This window comes from Euwallacea similis, chromosome 5 (assembly GCF_039881205.1).
Source record: "Euwallacea similis isolate ESF13 chromosome 5, ESF131.1, whole genome shotgun sequence".
In the NCBI taxonomy this organism is placed as follows: Eukaryota; Metazoa; Arthropoda; class Insecta; order Coleoptera; family Curculionidae; genus Euwallacea; species Euwallacea similis.
The window spans coordinates 6,513,261-6,537,959 of record NC_089613.1 but is presented as its reverse complement, the minus strand read 5'-3'; the positions used below and the strand labels follow the sequence as shown (position 1 = coordinate 6,537,959).

General features: G+C 36.3%; 2 protein-coding genes across 2 annotated transcripts; one reads left to right on the top strand and one right to left on the bottom strand.

The window, feature by feature from the left end:
* The first annotated feature begins 5,468 nt into the window (after positions 1–5,468).
* On the top strand, positions 5,469–9,630 carry LOC136409297 (uncharacterized). The gene is made up of 11 exons (XM_066390706.1): positions 5,469–5,941; positions 6,516–6,630; positions 6,726–6,956; positions 7,054–7,242; positions 7,301–7,574; positions 7,708–7,757; positions 7,852–7,965; positions 8,066–8,254; positions 8,312–8,569; positions 8,711–8,906; positions 9,464–9,630. The coding sequence occupies exons 1-11, from the start codon at positions 5,469–5,471 to the stop codon at positions 9,589–9,591; spliced, it is 2,217 nt and encodes a 738-aa protein (XP_066246803.1). The 3' UTR covers positions 9,592–9,630.
* On the bottom strand, positions 9,620–24,624 carry LOC136408807 (uncharacterized). The gene is made up of 13 exons (XM_066389974.1): positions 24,322–24,624; positions 16,525–16,734; positions 16,339–16,471; positions 15,614–15,748; positions 15,374–15,557; positions 15,083–15,314; positions 14,309–14,536; positions 14,017–14,259; positions 13,844–13,964; positions 13,611–13,790; positions 13,093–13,557; positions 12,604–13,040; positions 9,620–10,797 (listed from the first exon to the last, which is right to left on the bottom strand). The coding sequence occupies exons 2-13, from the start codon at positions 16,577–16,579 to the stop codon at positions 9,665–9,667; spliced, it is 3,546 nt and encodes a 1,181-aa protein (XP_066246071.1). The 5' UTR covers positions 16,580–16,734; positions 24,322–24,624; the 3' UTR covers positions 9,620–9,664.
* Positions 24,625–24,699: the final 75 nt, after the last annotated feature.

Here is a 24,699-nt window from a genome sequence, read left to right as displayed (position 1 = left end):
CGGTTTTGAGATATTGAGAGAAATGCAAAAACTGGGTTGAGAAAACAAGTTGGAAAAGTTTGGAATTTCTGGCATATTCTATAAAATAAGGTTTTATCATAGTTACGGCTTTAAGCTGATTTAAAATACTTGAAGTTTCACAATTTCAGGATAGTACTTCTGGATAGATCCTGGATGCATAACGCCTCCACAGGTCGCGTAGGTCCAATGACGTATATTGCGGCAAATTTTTACCAAATCACTCTCAGGTCCGAATCCATTGATAGTGTGTTTGTATACTATTGCAGTTTCCAGGGGCGAGCCATGAAAGATTTTTTTAATTGAAATTTCTCTAGGGGAGGCAATGTATAATTTCTATTGTTAATGCCTTTAGAGACGTCTCTGTGTTGTGATATTGTTCTCAGGGGTTTCAAATAATCAATCGATTTTAAAAAATTATAGATTTTTCTGGAAAAGTCCCGTAATATTCACCATTGCGTGTCAAGGTGCAACTACACATTTTTGCACATCACCTGTGGGTACCATCATTCCCACATCAACGTCAAATTAGAAAGTAAAATTCCATGCTTCAGGGATTGATTCCCTGTCACTTTTGTGTCCCGAGAGCTCATTTTCGAATCCTTTTTATCGCGTTTTAATTCTGCAATTTAGGAAAAACTTATACATTGATGAATCCTTCATAAAGTGATGTTCCTCATCGAAAAAATGGATCAATGTTCGAAAAATGACCACCAAAACCGCTACTGCGACTATTATGAAGGTGAACCTGATAACTCCCATCAAGCAGACCACTGCGAGGATATTTCCGTCCTGCGAACCCCACGCTATCCAGAGGTGGGTTACATATTTTTCTCCGTTTAAATGCGTAGGGCGCTATCCAGAGTTCGAACATTTTTTTATTTAAATACTTCCGGCCCCATGCAAGGGTGGGTGGCTCCTTTTTCCCTCGAAACTCGCCCCGATGATGACATCAGCACTAGCTAAACAAAGCTACATTGAAAGCGATAACCATCGGAGCTATTTAGAGCGGGATCGATGCATGCTCTAAGTGCATAGCGCGATCAGTATTAAAATTGATTTATATCCCTTAGCCAGCTGCTAGTGCTAATTCAAAGGCTTAAGTATCAAATTACAGGGTTCGGATAGATATTTATGTAAATGTTTGTGGAATTTCACCTATCTGATTGTTATAGGGAATTCAGGATGTTGAAACTACCTGGCCTGCGTATGCGCGGTACTGCGAGCCCTTAAGTACTACGGAAGGTTCAGTTGGAGGGAGACGAGGCACCAATATGCGCATCTCAACTGGGTGAGTATGCAGTGTGATGGAAATTTTTTTAAATTTTCGAATATTATTAGTGTTACGTTTCGGGCATTAAAATTTTACTTTTTTACATGTAATACCATGTACGTTATATGATTTTTTATTTTATATTAAATCGTTACAGGTAATTTCTCTACAGAAATCCTTCTGCATATCTTTCATACAAAAGCCGAATCATAAATTTTCACAATCATACTGTAACCCAATGGTGTGGACTGCATTAGTAGGATTTAACAAATGTTCCATTAAAGCTGATACTATGGGCATTAAAAATTCTCACTACATACAGGGTGTCCCGGTTTGATTCGGACAAATTGATATGAGAGATAGAACTCATTATTTTAAGCAAAAAAGTTTATATGAACATGGGTCCAATCTCGATCGGTAGCGGAGTTACAGGGAGTTAAAATTTAAGAAAAAAATAGGTTTTTATTTTATTGTGCTGGACCTATTATAGATAGACCCTTCAAATTTTATATGCATATTAGGTAATAGGTGCTGCTTAAAACGAGAGTAAATTTCCTCCAATTACTATACAGGGTATTGTATTTTCCGAGGTCTTTGTGCATAAAATCCTTTAAAAAAATTTGCTCTTACGCCACTGATGAATTTTTATATATTTTTTAACTTCTCCCATCTATTACCTAAATTTTGACTCTCTTAGTTTTTGGTCGAATTCTGTTCCATTTTCTCATAAAATAATTAATTTATAAATTCAGTCAAATCTACAAACGTCAAGAAGCTCATACTATTTCGACATTTCATATTAATTTAACTATCAAAATAATGTTTTTTCACGTCACCTTTGAAAACATTTGATTCCTTTTAACTTTATTCTTTAAAATTTAGATTCTCTGTATTATTCTTTTTTTTATGAAAAAGCAATTACAAACATATAGAAAAAATAATAAATTTGTATTCAATTATTTTAAATATTATATTTAAACATTTGCGGTGAAGAAACATTATTTCGATAGTTAAACTAATATGAAATGTCAAAATGGTATTAGTTTCTTGACGTCTGTAGATTTGACTGAATTTATAAATTAATTATTTTTTGAGGAAATGGAACAGAATTCGATCAAAAATGAAGAGAGTCAAAATTTAGGTAATAGATGGGAGAAGTTAAAAAAAATATAAAAATTCATCAGTGGTGTAAGAGCAAATTTTTTTAAAGGATTTTATGCACCAAGACCTCGGAAAATGCAATGCCCTGTATAGTAATTGGAGGAAATTTACACTCGTTTTAAGCAGCACTTATTACTTAATATGTACATAAAATTTGAAAAGTCTATCTGTACTAGGTCCAGCACAATAAAATAAAAACCTATTTTTTTCTTAAATTTTAACTCCCTGTAACTCCGCTACTGATCGAGATCGGACCCACGTTTATATGAACTTTGTTATTTAAAATAATGACATTTATCTCCCGTATCAATTTGTCCGAAACAAACCGGGACACCCTGTATATGTTACAATCCTTACGACAGGCGCTCCGTACGCCCCTGTTTGATTTTTCATTCATAGGAAATGTTCCCTATTTTCTTACAATCGACTGACATAACAGGAAAACATTTTTTCTTTAAATCTAAAACAGCGTATCAATTTAAAACTGTCTTTAAATTTTCGTATTAATTTTGATATTTAATTAGTTTAAAATCTTCATAGTTACGTCATTGCTCATCTGGGAGCGCCAACACAAAACTATAATCTCTATTTACTGATTTTGCAATAATTTATTATAGTATAATATATATTATTATATTTTATTTATTACATCTTTATTATATTTTACAATCTACCTAAAATACAATCATTAATCCCTTTCGCCATCTACCTTATTAATTATTATTTAAGGGATGTGGGTAATTAATTAGCCCTTATCAGCAATTAGGAATTCAGGCGATATATGCAATGCGGGAAAAGGCAATTAACTTGGGGGCTCCTAATCTCTGACAGTTTTGTTGGGGGCTACACAAAGGGGCTCCCGCAAGGAGCCCCTCGAATTCCTTCCAGGAAACTCCCAGAAACATATGCAAATCGAGTGAAACTTTCAGTTTACTGCTCAGTTTGGTATAATGTTTTCCATATTACCGAGTTACATGTTTTTGGATGCTTGACGTAGTTTTAAGTGGTGTTTGGTTGAAGTAGAGACTGTAAAAACGTTAACATTAATGAATTATTTTGCTTTAAAATTTTGTCACAATTAAACAATTTTAGTGAATTCAATTAAAACAATTAATTAGTCGTGAAAAATGCACTTATCGCATTAATGTAAACTGTGCGATTACTTTGAGTGGAAATAAGTCTAAGGACAGGAAATTGGATTTCTCAAAGCTTTAAGATCGATAGATATCGATAAAATAAACCCATGAATTGTCTTGAATTGTGATAATTTTCTGAAGTCTAGCCTTTAGCAAAACCAATTTTTTTCGTGGTGCATCAATAAATATGTGGAAATTTCGCCGTCTCTTGAATTTTTTCCGTATCCATCACCATTTTTCAGCTATTTGCAAAAGTATCTAGAAATTCTCATGATTTTGCCGTAAGAAGTGCCATGTATACCTCCCGTTTGCACTCTTGTATTTCCAAATACATCGTAAATTGTGTTATAAGTAGGATAAATTATGGAATATTTACCTAATTTTTACTATAATTTATTATTCATCTGTAAATCCAAATTAAAACACGTGACGCATATGTACTTAGGGCAAAATGTTGGAGAAAATTCTTCGAGGAAAAGGGGATCTGACCACGAAAAAAATATCTTCCTGTAGATTTGGGTTAATAGCTGAGAAACTCATCTACAAAGACCCCGAATGAGCCGCATATTTTTCAAATCTCAATATTTTTACAGATTTGAAAATATTTTGAACTTGGAAATTTACAGTATTTTGTCGACCTAACACAAGCTTTTGAGGTTTTCAAAGTGACTGAAAACCGAAAACACTTAAAATCGTTTTCAAAGCGGCATCGAACTGGCTATTAAATTCCCTCAAACTTTTCCCATTTAACTATTTTTCTAGCTCTTACAACTCTCAAGATACATATAGACCCAATTTGGGACACCCTGTCCGTGCTCAGCTCCCATTCGCCAGCATTTTTCATGACTTTCTTTATTAACTTACTTATTCTTTTTACGTACATTTTATATGTTTCAGGCCAACAGGCCTGGACCAAAATAATGTAATTTCATACGCTTTGCGGCACACATCTGTGGCGAATACTAAAATGATAATTAAATGCGTATACTTGCGTGCGGAAAGCCTCCGTTTTACGCACTTTAACACAAAATTTTCCCTTCCATTAAGCGACACCTGGTACTGGAAATTACTGAAGTTTGAAATTATAATTAAAGTTCAAAAAAAGTTGTAACGTTAAGGATTAATATATCGAAGTGCCTGCAACTTTATCTGAAGGGAAAATCCTGAAATAAACAAAAACAGGAATTCTTAATCAAAAAAGAGGGCAGAAATTCTGTGGGTTCAATAGACGGTTTTTAATGTTGGATAAAAAATGCAAATTCCTGGGTTTCATTCAGAGTCAGGGGTAAAAAAATCTCCAAAATCAGAGAGAAAATTGGACAATTTAAGGTTTCGCTACGCGTGGATCAAAATAGTATTGCTGCGATTTTGGGGATCGGATGGTTTCAGTATAATCGCTTTCAATGTAAACGCGTTTTATTAACTTGACAAATAAACACAACAGTCCGCTAATATGTAAATTACCATTTCGCTTAAACACTTCAATATCGCTTATTATAATGGTTTTGCTCTTATAGCTCTGCCAATCTTAAGCTAAATGTGCTCTTTTTTGAAAGAGGAGGGGGGGGGGGGGCGTCCTGGGAGAAATGAAATTTATACATTGATGTCAGTGTCGAAAGTTAGCTTTTCAGTCTGCTCAGACGGTATTACACTACATTTCTGATGATCAGTGAAATACTTGCCTATATTTCCTCTCTTCATGAGTTGTAGGGCGATATGGCCTATAAGCAATCCGGATTTAACGTCTAGTAAGCTGTCTAGTCAAAGCTGTTTTAACATCAAATTGAGATGTACTTGAGATGCAATTGTCAAAAGTCTCCCTATTTAACCTTTGTTGTATCTCAAATAATAATGAAAATACCTATAGTATCTACATGAAGATGGGACACTCTATGTCCGTCGCGTATTTACACAAAAAACCGTCGAATTTTGAAGTCAGATCAAATAAATTTCCTCTTCTGGAGATCATCAATAAATTTTCTCGAATACCCTGCAGCTACTACTACGATCACCCCACCACTTGCCTTTCGTACGACCAGACCCCCATTCTTCAGCTCCTAAGGAACCATTCCACAACCACCAAATCTAAATCGCCCTTATGCCAATTCCGATATGCGAACACTTTCTCTGCACACACTGCTTCTACCTATCCCCCAAATTCCATCTCCTGTGGATTTGGGCAAGGCGCTTGCGAAGATTATTATCAAAAATACGAAGGTGAAGGCCACACCTGTAAGATGCACCATAACAAGTGGGTGTTGCATCAAAAACATGAAGATGACGAATTTGGGACAATTGTAAATAAGGAGGGTTGTAAAGAAAGGAAGAATTTGGTTCCTGCAAAAATGCACAAGTAAGTTTAGTAAGGGAAGAAAAAATGAGGAGAGAACTTTTTAGTAAGAGATATTATACAGAGTGTTTTTAGTGTCGTGTCGTTTATCTAGGGATTCATGTATTTCATGTTCGTGTATGTTACAGATCTAGCCTCTATTGACCTTTTGTTTAGATTATCCAAGACTTTCAAAAACGTCTCTAAAATTTATAACACGTTTTTATATAATACTAAAATCGGGTGTACTATAAAAAATCATTCATATTTCAGTTTTAATAAAAAACAATAATTTCAATCAACATGACTCGTTGAAGCTCAATTCGCATCGAATATGGATTTTCATCGAATATTTAACAAAACAAAAAATAACTTTACATCACAGTTAATACTCCTAAAAACATAGAAATTATTAAATACCAACAAATTTCTAAATACCGAAAATCCCATAAAGTTACCCTTAATGGCCAGGCTAATGGCCAAATACAGGATTTTGGTAGGATCAAAGCAGGGATTTAATTAGTCAAACATCAGTGCATTATCTAAAGTGGAAATGGGGTCCATGAAACTTGCTCCAACAGTTTGCTTCGGCTTTCAGGTATGTCAGTAAAAATTCCTCTGCAAACGTGAAGAAAAAGCCTTCAGTGTTGCGCCTACCCGTGACCACTCAGCCGGACCCATTTCTGGCTAGAAAAAGGGACAAAACTCATGAGGTAAAACGATTTTTTTTATATTTCTAACCTTGACGTAACGTTGAGTGATCTAACTGGACTGGTTTTGGAGATATTAATCAGTTTTACATAAACAGAAATTCCAGCATCCAAAGAGGATACCACCAGACGCCTTCTATCACCAATCTAGTTACAATGACGAGTCGTTTTCAGCCCATAAAATAAACTCCGAAGGCGATGTAAAGGGCGAAATTACCATAGAAGACCTGGATACTTTCCTGGATAAATTCGAGAAAAATATGGCTTTCCAAGATGGCCAGGATGTGAATATCAAGGAGTTTGCCAAATTTTTGAAACTAAAGATAAAGGTAGGAACCGGAGTCCAAAAAGAATTATAAAGTGTAATAGCTTATAAGCACCCCGGATTTAACTCTTATTAATTTTTTTTTAATCTCTATTTTGAAGGTACCTTCTTCAGTGAAAATAAGGCACCAGCAGCTGAAATCTAGGGCATTAGCACCAAAAATGAAAATGAGTCTGGATAAATTAATGGACCGATTGCGAAAGTGTGATGATTTGGAAAATCACTCAGAGGAGAAGGAATTCTACAAAAGTGACAACAAAAAGGAATCTTCTACTTCTAATCCAAAGAATGTTGGTCAAATCCAAAATCAAAAAAATAATGAAATACATAATTTTCCAGAATTTTCAGGCCAAAAGCTTCACCTATGATTCTCTAGCTCGCAAGTATCCTCCAAATCCACATAAAAAAGAAGGGTACTCAGCTTCAGAATCCAGAAATCACGATTTTTTTAATAGCCCATTTGTTAAAAAGTCTGCAAGGACTATTTACAATATGGTTGACCAAAAGGAGCTTTGTTATGAAATAGCAGATTCTATCATTGCGAACACGAGTATCCCACTCAAAGAAGAGTATGGACCCTTGGTTGATCGGGAGTCTGATAAGGAAGTACAGAAGAAGCCTTGTAAGTTATATGAATATATCCAGAATTTCATAAAAAAGTTCCAAAAATTGTAAAAAAAATGTTTTTTTTCCTTTCATATTGCATTTTTTCAACAGATATTTTTAACGTTTCCAATTTTTTTTTACCTTTTTAGGCACGTTTTCTGAGGACCAACTGACCAGAAATAAAAGCAAAACTAATCAGGTAAAACGATAGTTAAAGTAAAAAATAGTTTCTTGGAAACGTGCGGAAAAACCTTAATGTGTTACTGAACCTATGCCATAAACACCAATTTCAGCATCCCAACAGTAAACCATCACAAGCCCTCTCGGATAATTTCGAAAATAATATTGCTTCCCAGGATGACCAGGACGTGAATATCGAGGAGATTCCCAAATCTTGGGATCTAAAGGTAAGGGTAAGAACCTCTCAAAGAAGGTTATAGGATGTAATGACTTGTAACCATTCCGGATTTAACTCCTAGTGATTTTTTTGAAATCTCCATTTTGAAGGCGCCTTCTTTAATGCAAATGGGGCAGGAGCAGGTGGAATCTAGAGAATTGACACCAAAAATAAATATGAGTATGGATAAGTTACTAGATCCATTGCAAAACTGCGACAACCTGGTAAATCACTCAGAGGAAGAGGAATCCCGCAAAAGTGGCAGCAAAAAGGAGTCTTCTACCTCTAATTCTAAGGACGTTAGTTAAATCCAAGCTCAAAAAACAGTGAAATCTATTATTTTCCAGAATTTTTAGGCTGAAAGTTTCAACGATAATTCCTTGCCTCCCAAGTATTCTCTACTTCAACAAAGAGAAGAAAAGCATTCAGCTTTAGCTTCAGAATCCAAAAATCACGATTCTTACAATGGCTTATTTGCCAAAAGATCTAAAAAGATTATTCGCGCTATGGATGATTATTGCGCTTTGGATTTGCATAAATCCAAGAGCTACATTGTGGATTTAATCGATAGGGCACTCAGCAAAGAATTGGGAACTGTGCCTAGGGACGAGTCGGTAGGCATTTAAACAAATATGAGAAAAAAATGGTTTTCATACTTGTTACTTAGTAAGTCTTTCTGGTTACTTAACGTGCGAAAAATTCGTACTTACTAGGATGTGAAAAGTAGTCACATGAATGATGGTTTTTGTTTAAAGTTACGTCATGATATGAGTCCAATCAAGGCAATCACCACAATTGAACTGCATCAACGGACCAATGAAAAGGAGCTTTGTTATGAAGTGACCGCTCAATTGACAGATTCTATCATTGCGAACGCCACTGCCTCGCATAATCAAAAATATGGGTCTTTGGTTGAACAGGAGTCTGATAATAAAATACGAAAGCAGCCTTGTAAGTTATATGAATCTGTCCAGTGCTCAATTAAAAAAATTAATTTCAAAAATTGCACAAGAAGGTAAATTTATTTCAGGAACTCCACTGGCATTAATAAATTGTGAAATTTGGAGGACTTTCCAAAAAATCCAGTTCAGAAAAACCTGTCAACTCTAAAAAAATATCAAATTTCTGTCAAATATCGACGCGACTAATTTTCAGGTCACTTTATGACCTACTTTACCCTCTATAATCTCTAAAATTGCGCATTATTTAAAAAATAATCACAGGCGTATCAGACAATGGGTACATTAACTAAACTAACATAACATTGAACATGAAATGTTTCTAGTTCAAGAAATAACCAAAGTAAAAAATATTTAAATTTTGGGGTCTAGTAGTCTTAAATTTGGTTATCCGTCAGACCTTACCACCGCACATGTCTATCTATCCTTCTTTAAGATAAGCTATTGACTCATTTTCTACACAGATGCTTTTAACAATTTCAGAAGAAAATTTGCAGTTCTCCTGTTCAATGCATTGTTATATCACAATACATGTAGTCTTTTTTCCAGCTGAAGAGATCTGCCTCAAGCAGCTGAAGCAGTTGAGATGGGACCACATACTCCACATCCAACATGAAGCAAAAGAACTGGCGAAGCTGGAGGAGTTCCTTGAAAAATATAGTGAAACCCACCAATAATTGAAGCCAATTTCCCAATCTCAAATAAAACAACATTAAAGTTACAACAATAATTTAATTTATACACTAGAAACTATATTTCAAACCGCCCATCTGCCCCAATGCGGTATCGCACTTGTCCCCCGAATCTACTATGCACATTCACCACCTTTTCCCCTATTCTAAAGTCTTTTGCCCAGGGGTGGCGACGAGCCACCTTGTAGTGGCGCTTTTCCAAAATTTTCTTACGTGGAATCTTCTGAATAAAAGTCTGAAATGGCCTGGGCGCCGCTGTGGTAGGCACCGGGGGCGGAGTCGTAGTAGTTGTTAGGTCGTTAGGATCAATTATTATAGTGAAAGGTTGGGGGATGATGAAATTTGATTTTTGCCCTCGTTTGGGGATTCGTTGAATGTGCCTAGAGCGAGGAGGTGTAAATGAGATGGCACTAATTTGAGAGGAAAGTGTTAAGGGGTGTTTTTGCAAGTCAGTCTTAAGGGCTTTTTCAGTTGTTAAAGATTCATCAATTTGAGTTACTGCTGCTTCAGTTTCAGAGGTCTCAATCAGCCCTGGAGTAGTTGATTTGGTGGTTTCAGTAGAAACAGCAGCAGAAAATTCTTCAGTGTTAGATGTGAACTGAATTGCTTCAGTAGAAGTAGCTGAGGATTGAATAGAAAATTCGTCAACGGTAGATGCGTGTTGAATTGTTTCAGTGGAAGTAGAAGTGGAAGTAGTAGATTGAGTAGAAAATTCCTCAGTAGTAGACGATATCTGAACAGTTCTTGAGGTAGTTGAGGCACGTTTTGGAACTTCCGTAGTAATCACCTCATTGAAATCTTTGCTCAACTCCCATTTGAAACTAACATTCTGCTCCTGTACTTTGTCATCATCAACCTTGGTTCGATTAATTCTCACAGAGTTATTGGGTCTAATCCAAATTAAATCCGAAAATCTCCTGGAGGTCTCTACCAAAGGCAAAATATTCCTCCTGGTGTAATCCTGGACCTGCACCAACATCTTCGCGAAATTGTCTGGAATATTCTGGATGCTACTGGCTAAAGTCTGGATCAAAGTACGGTTATTGGGTGGAGGTGCTTGGGAGGAGGTGCGTCTTTGCGCTTTCTGAGGGAAGTCGTAGTCGATATTAAAGCTGAACTGAGGAGCAGCGTTAAAGAAATTGGAAGTCAGGTTAGAGGGATTAAAAGAGGGGGAAGGTGTAGAGACGGCACCTGAAAGAAGAAAGAAGAAGGAGGTAGAAAACTAGAGAAAGAAGATCAGTCAGAGAGAAAGTTAGTTAAAATTAGAGAATCTCCAATAAATATATCGATTTATTTTCTAGTAAAAATCATATTTATCTAAAATGTGTACGTACAAAATTTACAGGTTAAATAGCTGCTATGAAACTACCAAAAGTTTGCCTAGATTAGGGTAAACCTATTACATAGGGGTTGGGGATTAACGGACGAAATGGAGGTGTTTGCCTAAGAAAATTAATATCGCATGTTTGCTCTAATATGACAGAATGATTCGTTAACCTTAAGAACTGTTATATATTAATCACCTCATTCTGTCAAAACACGCGTTTGAGGCGAAAAATTGTGGATTACCATTAAATCCCTATAGAAATAAGGGACGAGTCTAGACGTATCGGATAGTTTGTTTAAAAGCGCATAGATCTTTAAAAGAGGTGCTAACGAAGCTCAGAGCCATGAGGGAAATTTGGAAATTAGTGTAACAAGAATGAGAAAAAAGGGCTGTGAGGACTCTGAGAGGATGAAAAGAGGACAAGAAATTTCACGAAAATTGTAGTATTTTTTATCTTGTATGGTTTTTGAGAATTCCTGAAAGCTCTGAGAAACGTGCTATGTCTCTGTGCTTTGTTCAACCTCAGAGCTCCAAAAAATTCTCTAAAATAAATTTCTAAATTTGAAGCTGGTGTGGAGGAATTCAGTGCTATTTTATAGGAATGCAAAAAGGCCATTACGTTAGAAGAAATTTACATGATAAATTTTATGTTCATTTAACTCTTAAATTTCTGACAGTATTAAGAAGGAACGTGCGCCATCATCACCCATTACGCCACAGTGCAAAAAAATAATCTACAAAATTCGAAGTATGAAAGCGGATTTAGTAAATCTAGGGTCGTTTTATGAGGGGATGCAAAAAGGGCAATAAATTTCTGTTTTAAGTCAGGGTAGTTGAGATGAGTGAAAGACCAAAAAAAGGGGGATAAATCATTGTTTCTATGCTCTATATGTGGAAATTTTCTGGTTGTTCTGAATGAAACAAGGGAAAAACGAGGAGAAAACCAACTGAATAACAAAGTTGCAATAAATATCTATTTGGCAAATTTTTGTGAGCTTTAAGAATTTATTTAGTAATTCAGAATACATTATGAAACGCTAAAGACATTTTCGAAAATTGTTTACTGATAGCTCCACCAAAACACCTAAAAAGGTCACTCTTTTCCATGATGTAGGTATACAGATGTGCTATTAAAAAGTAAAATTTTAAACTAAGAGAAATTTAAAAAAAACTCTGGAAAATTCACAGTATAGATTTAAAAAATTCCTGGAAGGAAGTTATTGAATACCCTTCTTTTGAGGTTTCCGCCTCAATTTGAGGCAAAAATAAAATTTTCAAGGTTCCATTTTATTATTAAAAAAACGTATCCAGAGTGGAAATTTCCCAAATTAAAAAATGGAAAATAAAAAACAATTTTTCAATTTTTCCATAGATTTGTAAAAACCTCCAGACTTGCGAGTGCTTTGCTTTATTTGCAACACCCAATATATACAAACATATGAAAATTCAAGATAAAAAAGCATTTTTTAAGTAGATCCCCAGTACCCACTATATCGAATATATACAAGGTACTTCAAAGACTTAAGGTGCCCTTTCCCTTAAAGGGATATACCTAACCCCCAAAGCACTATCATCAAATACAGGCAAATTAACATAAATCTCCTTCTTCTGAGCCAGATCAGATTCGATCTGATTTAAATGATCCCTAGTCTTCCTACTAAGATCCTTACGTTCTGAGACCTCCTCAGTTGACGATGAAGAGATCATTGTAGTCCGTTCCAACCCTTCAGCTCTGATCCCAGTTTTCTTGGTGATCCTCTGGATATGACTATACTGAGTGGTGGTTTCCACGACATTTTCCAGATACGAGGAGGAAGAGACTACTAAGTTTTCTTTGGATGATTCTTTGCTCTGATCGGGTAATGATCTGGGTCGATGATGAGGGTCTTCTAAGGGTTCTTCGTAGTGTAAGGGCACGTATTTGGGCTCAGGCCTGGGGCCAATAAAATCTGAGATAAATCGGGGTGTGTAGGTGCTGACCAGGGGTAAAATGGTTTCTCTGGCGTACTTTTCAGCCTGCTCGAACATTCTTGCAAGCCTTTGTGGAAGGAATTGAACAGTACTCACTATGGCGTCTAGAGGGTTTGAGCTTGGTTGCAAGGGCGACCTGAAAACAAAGAATTCTTTCATCAAGAGTTAAAATTTCGCTTCACACTTACTGAACAAACTCCTTCATAGATTTAGCCTCATCCTTCCTCTTCCAGTCCTCTTCTTTGGACTTCATGGTTGTAGGCCCTAGAATGGGCTCAGTGATCTCAGATTTACTATTAACGTGATCCAGAACGTGTGCTCTTCCATTCTTCACGGAGTGAGTCTTTAATATGGGCTCCACTACCTCCCTTAGCAGCCCATCTCCATCGTTCTTGTTTAGTTTGTCTGCTTTTAATGGGCGGCTGTTGAAAGCTCTGCTAGACTCAGACTCTCCATCCAGGGAATTGGAGCTTTCTTCCACGGATATTTTATTATCTAGGTAGCCAGAATGGATAGTTTCAGCTTGATCTAGTTTAGATTCTTCGCTAGTTTCAGTACTACTACTAATGGAGTCAACACAGTCTTTGGGCAGTAATGGCAGGGTGACGGGAATTCCCGAACGCAAAACTAGATTTTTTTTGCAGATTGAGGAGCTGAAATTTTTCCCATTAATCTAGGGGCCTAGAGGGGTGTAAACGTGCCTTACACCTTCCCAAAGCTGTCCATGAGGGTCACTTTATCCACTTTCCATTGGGCAAGACCTGAAGACAACCACCCGCTATAGGCCGTATATAAAATCTGAATCTTTGTTGGTTGAGAGAGGAGGGGGTGCAGAACTACGATTTTCGATAAAGAATCTCCTAATTTCATTTCTTCATCATCTTTCCTGAAAATCCAACATTCTTCCAGACAAGAATTAAATTACTGGAAACGACATACTTTGTTAACACGAAAGTTTCATTCAAAAATGATTCTCCGATCAAGGTGACTTGAATCTTTCCATAACTCTTCACCGGAACTGCTCCAGAACTGGTCTCAATCTTCACCAAATACTGGTGAGCTGCAAAAATTATCGTAAACATCATTAAAATCCTGGGGAACCTGAGAATTACCACAAAAAGGCTCCTCTTCCCTTGTAATCAAATACAATTCTCCTCTGCCCTTGGACCTATCAGCATAGTAGCCCATATTTCCGCACTTTCCTTCATCGGTGCAAGGGAAACATTTTCCAGAGAGAAAATTCTCATAACTGTCGCAGGGAAAAGCAGGAAAATGGCATCTAGGTGATACTGAGTCTATAAAGAACTTGTAGGCCCTTCGGTGGTTGCACAAGGACCGTCCTTCCACTGCAGAAGCTATTCGGCAGTTTATTTCGAAGATTTATCACCATAAAACTAAACTTACACCAAATAATGTCAGTTACAGCCCCTACAAATAAATGACTGCACCCTTTTTGCATTCGGCCCCCATTGGGGTAAAAGTCCACGTGCCCCATTTGCTGGGAGGATCCCAGACCACCAAGGATTAAGTTTTCTCCATTACTATGTATGACGTCCACGAAAGAAGCGTCAGTTTCGTCGAGACGAGCTCTAATGTCTTGGGCTTCGAATAAAGGGCCCGCAGGGTCCAAACCTAGAATTTGGGGCTAGTGTTTTAGACTATCTGAGAAGAATTATATGATAGACTTAAGGTATCTGAATATGAGGGGAAAATATTACGAGTGAATAAGCAGAACGATGTGCCAATTTTGCTATTTATGGATGAATCTTTAGGTAATCGAGATATAAATGAATACTTGATTTAAAATGTGCAGATTCCAATATCCTCCTAGAATTACTTATTCTGTAGCACAGAAAATAGCGAAAATTTCACCATTTATAGACCAATATTTCGTATATCCAGGAGCAAATTAAAAGTGTGTTAAAATATCCAGAATGGAAGAAACTAAGAGTGTCTTATCAAGCTTCTTTTCCTTCTGGAAGTCATCATTCTGCCCCAAAGAATGTTCTCATTTTCAATTTACACTCTACGACGAAGACTACTCAAGAATTTTTCTAAACTATATCTTTTTTCTATAAACAAACTCCGAACGTGCTGTTTACAGACTAAAACTGCGACTATCCAGATTTTGATTTAACATTCAGGAAAAAATGAATTTTGCTAGTATTTTATACCAACCAGTAATCCTGCTAAGGTTCCCTAGATCAGCCCCTGCAAAACCCGCAATATGAGCCCCCAAACTAAACCCTATCAGATGGGTATTCATGAGGGACAACCCATTCTTGTCCACCAACCCCCTCAAGAGTAAAGACAATTGTTTCCCCACCAGTCTCGTATTGGCTGAAGCTTTGACATAGTTCGGCAACGCCGCTCCGTTGGACCAATCAACGCAGATCGTATTGATCTCTTCCTATTATGATCATATTAACCTTGATTTTTCCATAGACGTGGGAATGGAGGCATACTTACAACCGCCATTAAAGCGCTTCTGATCTCATATGCCCAAATATACCCACAATCACTTCCGAAGCCATGTATGAGCACTTTAGTAGGGAGGCTTTTATTGAAGCCTCCTTTCGCCCATTGGTAAGCTTCTTCGAGTTTATCGTACGGTACTTCAGTAGGGGCTGATCCGCTACGTCTCTGTCTAGTGCTATCAATGGACTTGCTGTAGAAGTGGTGAATAAGAGTTGAATGAGGGTTATTTACCGAGCAGGGTACAAGAGGAATTTGGTGTTAATTTCTTCCGGTTTGCTTGGCAGCATGTCGATGTATCCATAAGGGCCCGAAGACTCGAAACAGCCCAGCTCATCGTAGCAGACTGTAGGCTCTTCACGTTTGGTTCTGTGAGGGATAAATCAAATAGTAGTTTGAAGGGTGAGACCAGTTTTGTGCTAAGTGCGAGTTACTTCAAGAAGTTAAGATCAGTCCTCGTGTAGGACAATTGAGATAATTTGGAGAAAAATATCGGTGTTGATCAATAATCTGATCTAAAATTAGGTCAGATAATTGAATATTGATTATTATAAGAAAAGATTAGTAGTGGTTAAGCCGAGTGTGGGATAAAAATTCCATCTTTGACACTTTAAAGATCAGTCGCCGTTATCATTAGTTTGCATTAAAATTTATGAAATTTTGAGGATAAAGACTGAAGTGGGTAATGTATAATGCGATAAAGTGACTTTGCCGTACGCTGTTGCCGGCTGAAAGTACAACTTTGCCGCTCATGTGCAAAAAATGGTTTTTGCGCCAAGATGAGAAATCTTTCCGGGACTCTTGTATAACTAAAACTGATCGAGATGAAGAGGAAAAATTAAAAATTTTCCAAAGGGAGGAGGCGATTTTAAAAACTTTTAAATCAAGGAAATTTACCCCACAATGGAAAAAATTTACCCAATTTAAATTATCAGCAGTTGACCAGGACATGTACAGACCTATTGGTGAGTTGTTTGGCATCCTGCTTAGCCTGCCATACCCTCATGGATTTCACTACTGCATCATACACCCTGACATCATGAATATCTTCCCAAATCGAAGAGGAAGAATCTTGACGCGGTATTGCATTTGCTGAAACGCACAAAAATGGTGAATCCCATAAAAAACCGACTAGAGGATTATACTCATGTAAATGAATCCCGTTATCCAAATATATTTGATCCAGGATCCGGACAGCATTGTAGGCGCAAATTCCGAATTTTTTCTTTCTGATCATTTAAGATCAATTGAGATAGCCCTTTTCCATAGGATATAACTCAGTGGCGTTACGTTAGCATTTCTGCGATTTTTCAACGCCTCATTTGCCATTGTTACTCGACCATGACGACCAAGCCCTATTAAGAAAAAAAATTATTAATTGTGGCGAATATCAATAACAAATTCCTGAATAACTCGAAACCGGTCGATTAAAATCTTCTGCTAAACATGGGAAATTTCGAGATCGGCCGTGATCTTTTCCTTGAGAAACCTCTTCATGATTCTCAAGTCGTGCTTGCAATTACAGAAAGCTCGATATCGCAGTTAAATCCATCACGTATTTTACAATAAAGTCCAGTTTTCATCATCAATCTTGTTTTACCGTTAACAATGTCTTAACGCATGATGTAAGAGAGAACGAACTTAATTATATTACAAAAAGGAGAAATATTCTAAAGTAAAAAAGCATATCCGCAAGGTTAACCACTGCAAGTGAATGTAGAATGAAATATTTAAATTATTTTGTATGCCATGGCCCTGATCTCTCTGCTCTTGCTCTCTGCATTCAGTCTCTTAAACAGATTTCCAGGTTCAACTAAAGTGTACCTTAATCTAAACTTACCTAAGGATAGCTGAGGATTTACCCCATTGAAAACTTCTAGGTTTAACATAAATATCTCCAGTTTAAACTTGACCCACACAATCGGCTTTAAAATGTGTTTTAGTTCTTCGACTTGAACCGGAAATGACGCTTTAACCACTCATCAATACCAAACTATAAACCTCCTTTAGGAGTCATTATGATTCGGGAAACGACCATTTTGACACTGTTACATAAATTTAAAACGCATACGCCTCTGTGCTCGTAACGTTTGTTTTACGAGACGTGGAAGATTACTGTTATTTACCTATTGGTCTCATAAATGCCCATGATTATGTGGGTAATAATGAGGTAAGTGCAAATAATCATATGAGATAATTGAACGGATCACAATTTTACCACGCGATTTTGTGTATAATTTGGTGAATGCAGAGCGTGAATTTGATGCTAGTTGATGAATTTGAAAAATTATAAAAGGCGGCAGAGTTCCTCTAATCAAATCTAAGATTTTTTTTGTCTCAACATTATGAATTGATACTTTAAAACTGCGGTGATATTTTGCAATATTGTTTGATTGTTAAAAAATATGGTCCGCCACTGAACATTCCGCGTGATCGTTTAGAGACTCGGAAATATCTTGGAAAGCAGTCAAAATGATTTCACCTACATTACAAGTGCTTAATCTGAAATCTTGAGAGAAATATGGAATTTTATTATACAAAATCAGTGGCGCACCAGTTTCCTAGAAGAATTTATTATATACTATTGGTATTATACAGCGCTTGTAAAAAGTATTGCAACACGTTTATAACTTTCATAAATTTGATATTTAAAAAAAATGCTTAAAAACGTATTACTGAGTACACCGTTGTATCCCCTGTTGAATTACCTTTCATTTGATATACTACAATGAGTACCTCTCCATTTGAAAATGAAAAGTTAGTAGGGATAACTGGATAGGGATGGAAAATTTGAATATCGAAAATAATGCATTAAATTCCTTAAAATATGTGATGTGTGATATGATGTTTAAAACATAAAAAAAAAAAATTATACATGTTTAAAAATTTTTTTAAACATCGGGTTTATGAAAGTTACAAACATGTTGCAATACTTTTTACAAACGCTGTATATGATTTAAAAGAAATGGTGTTCTGATACTGCGATTTACTCGAATCAAAAGCTTTAAGAGAGAACAAAAGATTTTATGATATGGAAACAGTGGCGTAGCAGTCCATATTTAAGAAATGCTAAGAGATATTTTAGGGTAATTCATACTACGGTAGTGTGTTATAGCTATGTTCCACCACTGATTGTTATAAATAGTGATGTGTCCAGAGACTGTGGTAATTGTATTATTTTAAAATTAGCGGTACACCATCATGATTTTTTTATTTAATTTAATTTGCTAAGACTTATATCAAAGTCGTGTCGATCTTTGTAGTTGTTCAATGTCTATTCTGCCGATTTGTTGGTTTGGTAGCCGTATTGTTGGTTCCACAGGGAAGAACCTCGAGCTCATCCTTTTCCAGTAATTTCAGCAGCTTTAAAAATCTTTTCAACACACACGACTCACACTTGAGGCGAATGTGTGCGTGAGCAGTCCTCAGAAGTGCGATATACATTTTTATCCATAAAAATAAAATAAAAAATCATGCAAAAAAGGAAATCGTGCAAGTTTTAAACGCAGATATGAGAGTAATCTGCAATAAAAACATGAATTATTCAGCGTGCTTCCATACATTTAGGTCCCAGTGAATGAATTAAGATTTTAAAGAATAATCAACTGAAATTATCATATTTGGACTGAATAAATTAATTATTAAAATATTAGAACAATGGAGCTTTATGCTGCTGTCCCAAGATGAAAATCGTTCTTCATTGCGTTACAAGAGAATGGCCTTTACTGTGCTCAATTTTGAGCTTAACAGTATATAAAATCTCCACTATGTATGCCAAAAATTCGATGAAAATGCGATTTTAAATGCAGAATTTCACTTCATCTCTCCAATTTCGTAGAAATTTTCTTATGTGCATACTATGTATAACTTCTAGGTTTTAGCGGTAAAGGCAATAACAAATCCAGTGAAAGTGATTATTTATTATATACAAATATTTCGATTTTCATGCGACCAATCGAATTTTTGTGATATAAAATCAAAGCCTGAAGGTTAACTTAAAAGGTATCAACATGGAACCAGTGCATGATACCTACCAGTGCAGGATTTCGAAATATTGCCATTATTTGCGGGTAAAGTTCCGAATTACTTTGCGGCGATTGTGGGTTTGTTACGATCAACACTAATTTAATTACAATTTTTAATAAACTCTGCTTCATTAGATCCTGTAGTTTTACCTTAAAGCAATGAAAAAGATCTACACATAATTAAAATGCATTATTTCTGAATCATCCTCCGCAGCTTTCACAATAATAATTGGTAGTGATATAATGAAATAAAGGCCAATTAACCGGGAATAAATTTAATTATAATTTAAATAAAATTGCTTGAAAATTTCATAATCCAAAGCCATTAATACAGGGTGCAGTTTAAATCATATTTATATGTTATGATGATAGAGGAAGAAGCGATGGTTACACATGTGCGTGCGGTCTTTATTACCTTATAAATGTTATTGTTTATAATCAATTTAGTTGCCAAATTGAGTTGTAAAGCGAGTTAATAAATCCCCGAATGGAAATCCTTTTAATGGTTTTATAATTATTATTATCATATGACATATCAACAAATCAATATAATGAGCTTTACAGTGTCGCTCTTTGATTCTTTGAGTCGTTTTAGTTGAGGGAGTAACAAGGGGGCCTACGAATACCATTTCAGTTACTTGCCTTATTAGGGTAAGAAATTGAACATGCACACCACCAGCCCTTTACTAGCGCAATTAATTATGTTTCTCATGGCTTTATAAGAATATAATAATGTTTCATCTATTCAGTAACACAGTGATATGACCTATTATTTCCTCTATTGCGACACATCCCTGTGTATAATGGAAGCTCTAATCCTCGATGGAGAAGTTTGCGTCGCTAGCATAGCAATATTCAGGAACTTTTCAAGGCAGTAATTTTTCAAGCTTTCCATCTAAAAACTCTTCACAGTGTTCCCCATGATTACCAAAATCGTCCATTGGAAACCAATACAAATGAAAAATAGAGATTTTCTATGGCGTTTGGAATAGCCGCATCCAGCGGGCTGAGATTATCAACACACAGGGCCGCCCCGGGGATATCAGGGAGAAAGCATCCCATCCTTCAAGAGCCGTTTTGTAGCTACTGTAGTACTTGTAGCTACTGTACTACTCGTTCTTTCATCGGCAGTATTTCCCTCTATTCGAGGGGTCTTATTCTTGTTTGCTTGAGTTCCTTCTAGTTCTTTTAAATAAAAATCAGTAGTCTACCTAGGTCAGAAGAGACGATAGATTTCAGCAGTTCAGTGACGTAGCAGATTTCAGGCTTGAAACCTGCAATTAGGACAATTTTCAGGATTTTTTCAGAGCAATGATTAACAATGTACGCCGTTGGTTTTTCATTTAAAAACTCTTCATGATTTTCTCTATTATTACCTAAATTATCCGGAGACAAACAGAAATATGTCTCATGGAATGCTCCCTGCAAGGGGACTGATAGATCCAAGACATGCTTCAATTGCGGAGAAGTAGGCCACCAAGAAAAATCCTGTAAGCAGGAAGAAAAGTCCCTCCAAGCAATGACGGAGGATATATAGATGTATAGAGCGGGAATGTACAAATATGAGAAGTTCGGGGATCTACTAAAGCTGATCCATAAGGCAGAAATCCGGACTTTCCGACAACTTTTAAACAATTTGTCAAACAGACTTAGTTAGCTTTGTAACTTTCTCTGTAGTTTTAGTCTTTATTGGACGTTTAAATAATCTTTTATGTAAATAATATTTATGTGCTTAATAAAAAAAATAAATTCTTATTCTCTTTAGCTTGTCAATGTTCTGTGGAATGCCCAAAGCCACAAAAACATATACTGTTTGTCCTATCGATTATTTCTTGTATGTCAAAGAAGAGTTTTCTCTGCCTGAACAATCCTTCTCTATTTTCATCCTTACTGAATGGAGAACTTCTCCTGATGGTCTCTCCCTACTGTATGTGTAGAAACTGTCCGGCTCTGGGCCCAAGGAAGAAATATCGTAGAACTTTCCAGGGCAGGAACAGTTAAAATGAAGCATTCAGGTCTTCGCTTCGCATTGACATAGTTGTTAATTAGGAGGTAAAAGAATTAAGAAACTACAGGAAATTAGTCACCGATCGTCTAGAAGCCGCATCAGCCACGTTCTACTTTTCAGAAAGAGAAAGAACGACTAATTACCTTTTTCATATTCAGACTGAAGCCCATCTAAATAACTGTAAAGGTTTTTAATCGTATGCACCAGTTTTGTGCATTTTAATACATGAAACGCATTATTAAGTGACCCCAGAGATTAATGGGCCATTGTGTTCAGTGCGCTTCGATATCATTGTTTTTTTATTAAAATTCTAAATTATATTTCGAGATAAATTAATTATGAGGCCCCATATTGGTGGGATCAATAAAAGTGTTTCGATATCTACTGCTGTTAATCAATTCTGCATTTTACATGCAAAAACATGCGGTTACGTAATAGTAACACTGCAGCGCTAACTGCAAAGCCCGAAGTGGCTAATAAAAATATGAAATTCCAATAGAAACTTGCTGTTTGTGGATCCGAATTGAGAATACCAAGGTGACAAAGGCAGATATTACATCCTCGATAGTCCCACATTACGTTATAATCAGCTTTTACTCATTAAACATTGTACAAGTGTGAATACGCATATTAATGATATGATGTGCTTATGCGAATATGAAAGCTTGAAGGAACCCAAATCGGAAGCAACAAAGTTTAAAATTGCTTCCTATACTATAAAATTATGGTAATGACTAGTGAAAATGTTTTTCACAACGAGGAAGCTTGACCAAGTTGCAAATCTCCTATAAGCAGCCGATATTGCCAAATTTGCCTTGCAGATTATATAAAATTATAGTTTAACCGCAAGTGTTGATTTGCTCTCATAATCGCATCCGTAACAGGCCTAATTTTTTCAAAAATTTTCAAAGGAATTCGTAACAATAAACACACAATAACTGCGAAAAGTAGTTTAATGCTTTTTACAGAGATGTTAAGAATTCGCTTTTTAAGTTGAAATCGAAGAAATATGGTACTTTTTTTACAAGGAAAGACTTGTAAATCCTGGAAGTGCCTCGAGGAAACAAGGGTAGGAGGCAATACCGACCATTTACTGCAAATGCGCCAATATGCAAATATAAGCGAATGTTGTTTGACCAATTTCTTTGAGAATTGTCGGAAAACTCGCCTTTTTATTTTTCGCACCAGCTTCAGTAGATCCCTGAACTTTTCATATTTGCGCATTTCCACTTTACACCCTTTTTTCATTGCAACGAGGACAATTTTCTTCCTGCTTACAGTATTTCTTATCGTGACCTACTTCTTCGCAATTAAAGCATGTTTTGGCTTGAATAAATCCGGCCCAAGGCAAACCTGAACCTTTGCCATTGATGAAAATGATGGCTTCATGATTCATGGGCCAGCCTGAAGGGCTTACAATTTTTTAGCTATGAAAGGGTACAGTTCTGTCTGAAATTGAAGAGAGTGGTGGAGCAGTAGAAACAGGAGAAGGAAAAAGCAGACTCCGTACGGGTTCCCCCAGTTGATACTGTAGATATGGAATTGAAGGAAAACGGGAATGACGGGGAAAAGTTGGGTATTTCTGAAATGTCGGAGATGAGTAGGGCGGGGACGGATGCTTCGTAGGTATTGGAGAAAGGACCCTTTGCAGGCCTAAGTAACAGGGCAAAGGAAGGGGGCAAACCTCTCCCAAGAGGCCAAGAGAAAATTTATGAACGCGGGGGATGGAATCGGATATCGAATACCGTCAAAGAAAAGCTTATAAAGGCAACTTCTCTAAAAGACCATTGGCGTAGTTCTGAGAATTTACAAAAATCTGGAATTTTTGAAGGAATGTTGTATCTGAGAAGAAAATCTGATATCTACGAATCTGATCGTCACAGACGCCCCTGTTTTTTCATTTTGAATAAATTTACTAACTGACTATTAATTAGAATTCCTATAAGAAATCATTTGCATCGACCGTTAATTTGGGCGATAATATAATTCTGAAATAGTAAATATTCATGTGGTTTTAGATCTGATGGGTAAGACGTACATAGCTTCACTTTATAGTAACGCCTCTGGTTTTAATTGTGTTAGTCGAGTATTTTTCCTTTGCTGACTAATTCTGTCAAAGGCCATTGACATAGAATAGTAATTTCCGTACTGAAATCTTATAATTGCTTCCCTAGGTTTTATAATGTATAATAAGTTAGATCTGACTTTGCTATGGTACGCCCCTGATACTGCTATTGGTATTACATACGTTAATGGTTTTTTTAGAGCTTTTCTTTTACAAGAGTGGTTTAATGTTTCTATAAAAAGTCATTGGCGTAGGTTGCTAGTTCATACGAATAAAAATAAATTATACGTACGCGTTGAATTAGCTTTTCAGTCGTACAGGGTGGCGCCAAAAGTGTGATACACGAAACTTAAATTTTTCAATGGGAGAAAAATTGTCTATATTTAGAAAATCCATTTTCAATAGTGAAAGTATTCAGTGTTGTGTTTATAGTTCAAATTTAGACCTTCAAGACTTTCATTTTTCCGCATCAAAATTATACAAAAAGGTGTTAATCAATTTCACATACTTTTAATAACGAGTGACCAAAACAAATATGTTTCTTATCCTGAAAAAAAAATCGAAATTCTCTTAACAAAGAGAGAATATCAATGTGTAACAACTGGATCAACTTTAAGCCTTTCTCTTCGATTTTCAATTGATTAGCGATGGCCGCAAGTGGCCTTCTCTAGTCTAACTTTCATTTTCTCATCAAATATGGGTTGGGTGTACCCAGGAGTACTACCTTTATTAATACAGGTACCACGTAATAATTTAATTGTTACCGCTCCTTATTTTTAAACAAAAAAATGTTGCTATAAAACGTGAGGAATTTCGCTAAAAGAACTAAATACTATTGACAAACCTTTGATGTGTAATTGGTACGTTCTCAAAAAACTTCGAGCTTGTATGGCAATATTAATTGTGAAACCCAGTAATATCAGGTAGTACCACCTCACACACTCACAGACCGTAAGCGGTACCGCAAAATAACCGATCCACCGCCACGCGAAACTGGTACCAAAGCGGCAATAGTCGACTCAGTACTACTGCTTTCAGCAAGGTTCTTGCAGTACCCGGTTGGGAAAGTACTGCTGCCGTTACCGATGTCCAATGGGTGGAACTTTGGCGACAGCAATAATAGTCGCTACTGGTACTACTAAATGCAATTAGTTCTGAACTCCTCGTATATCATATAGTAAATTGCGACGATTCTTGAGACATGTAGCGGTTTCGAGAGGGA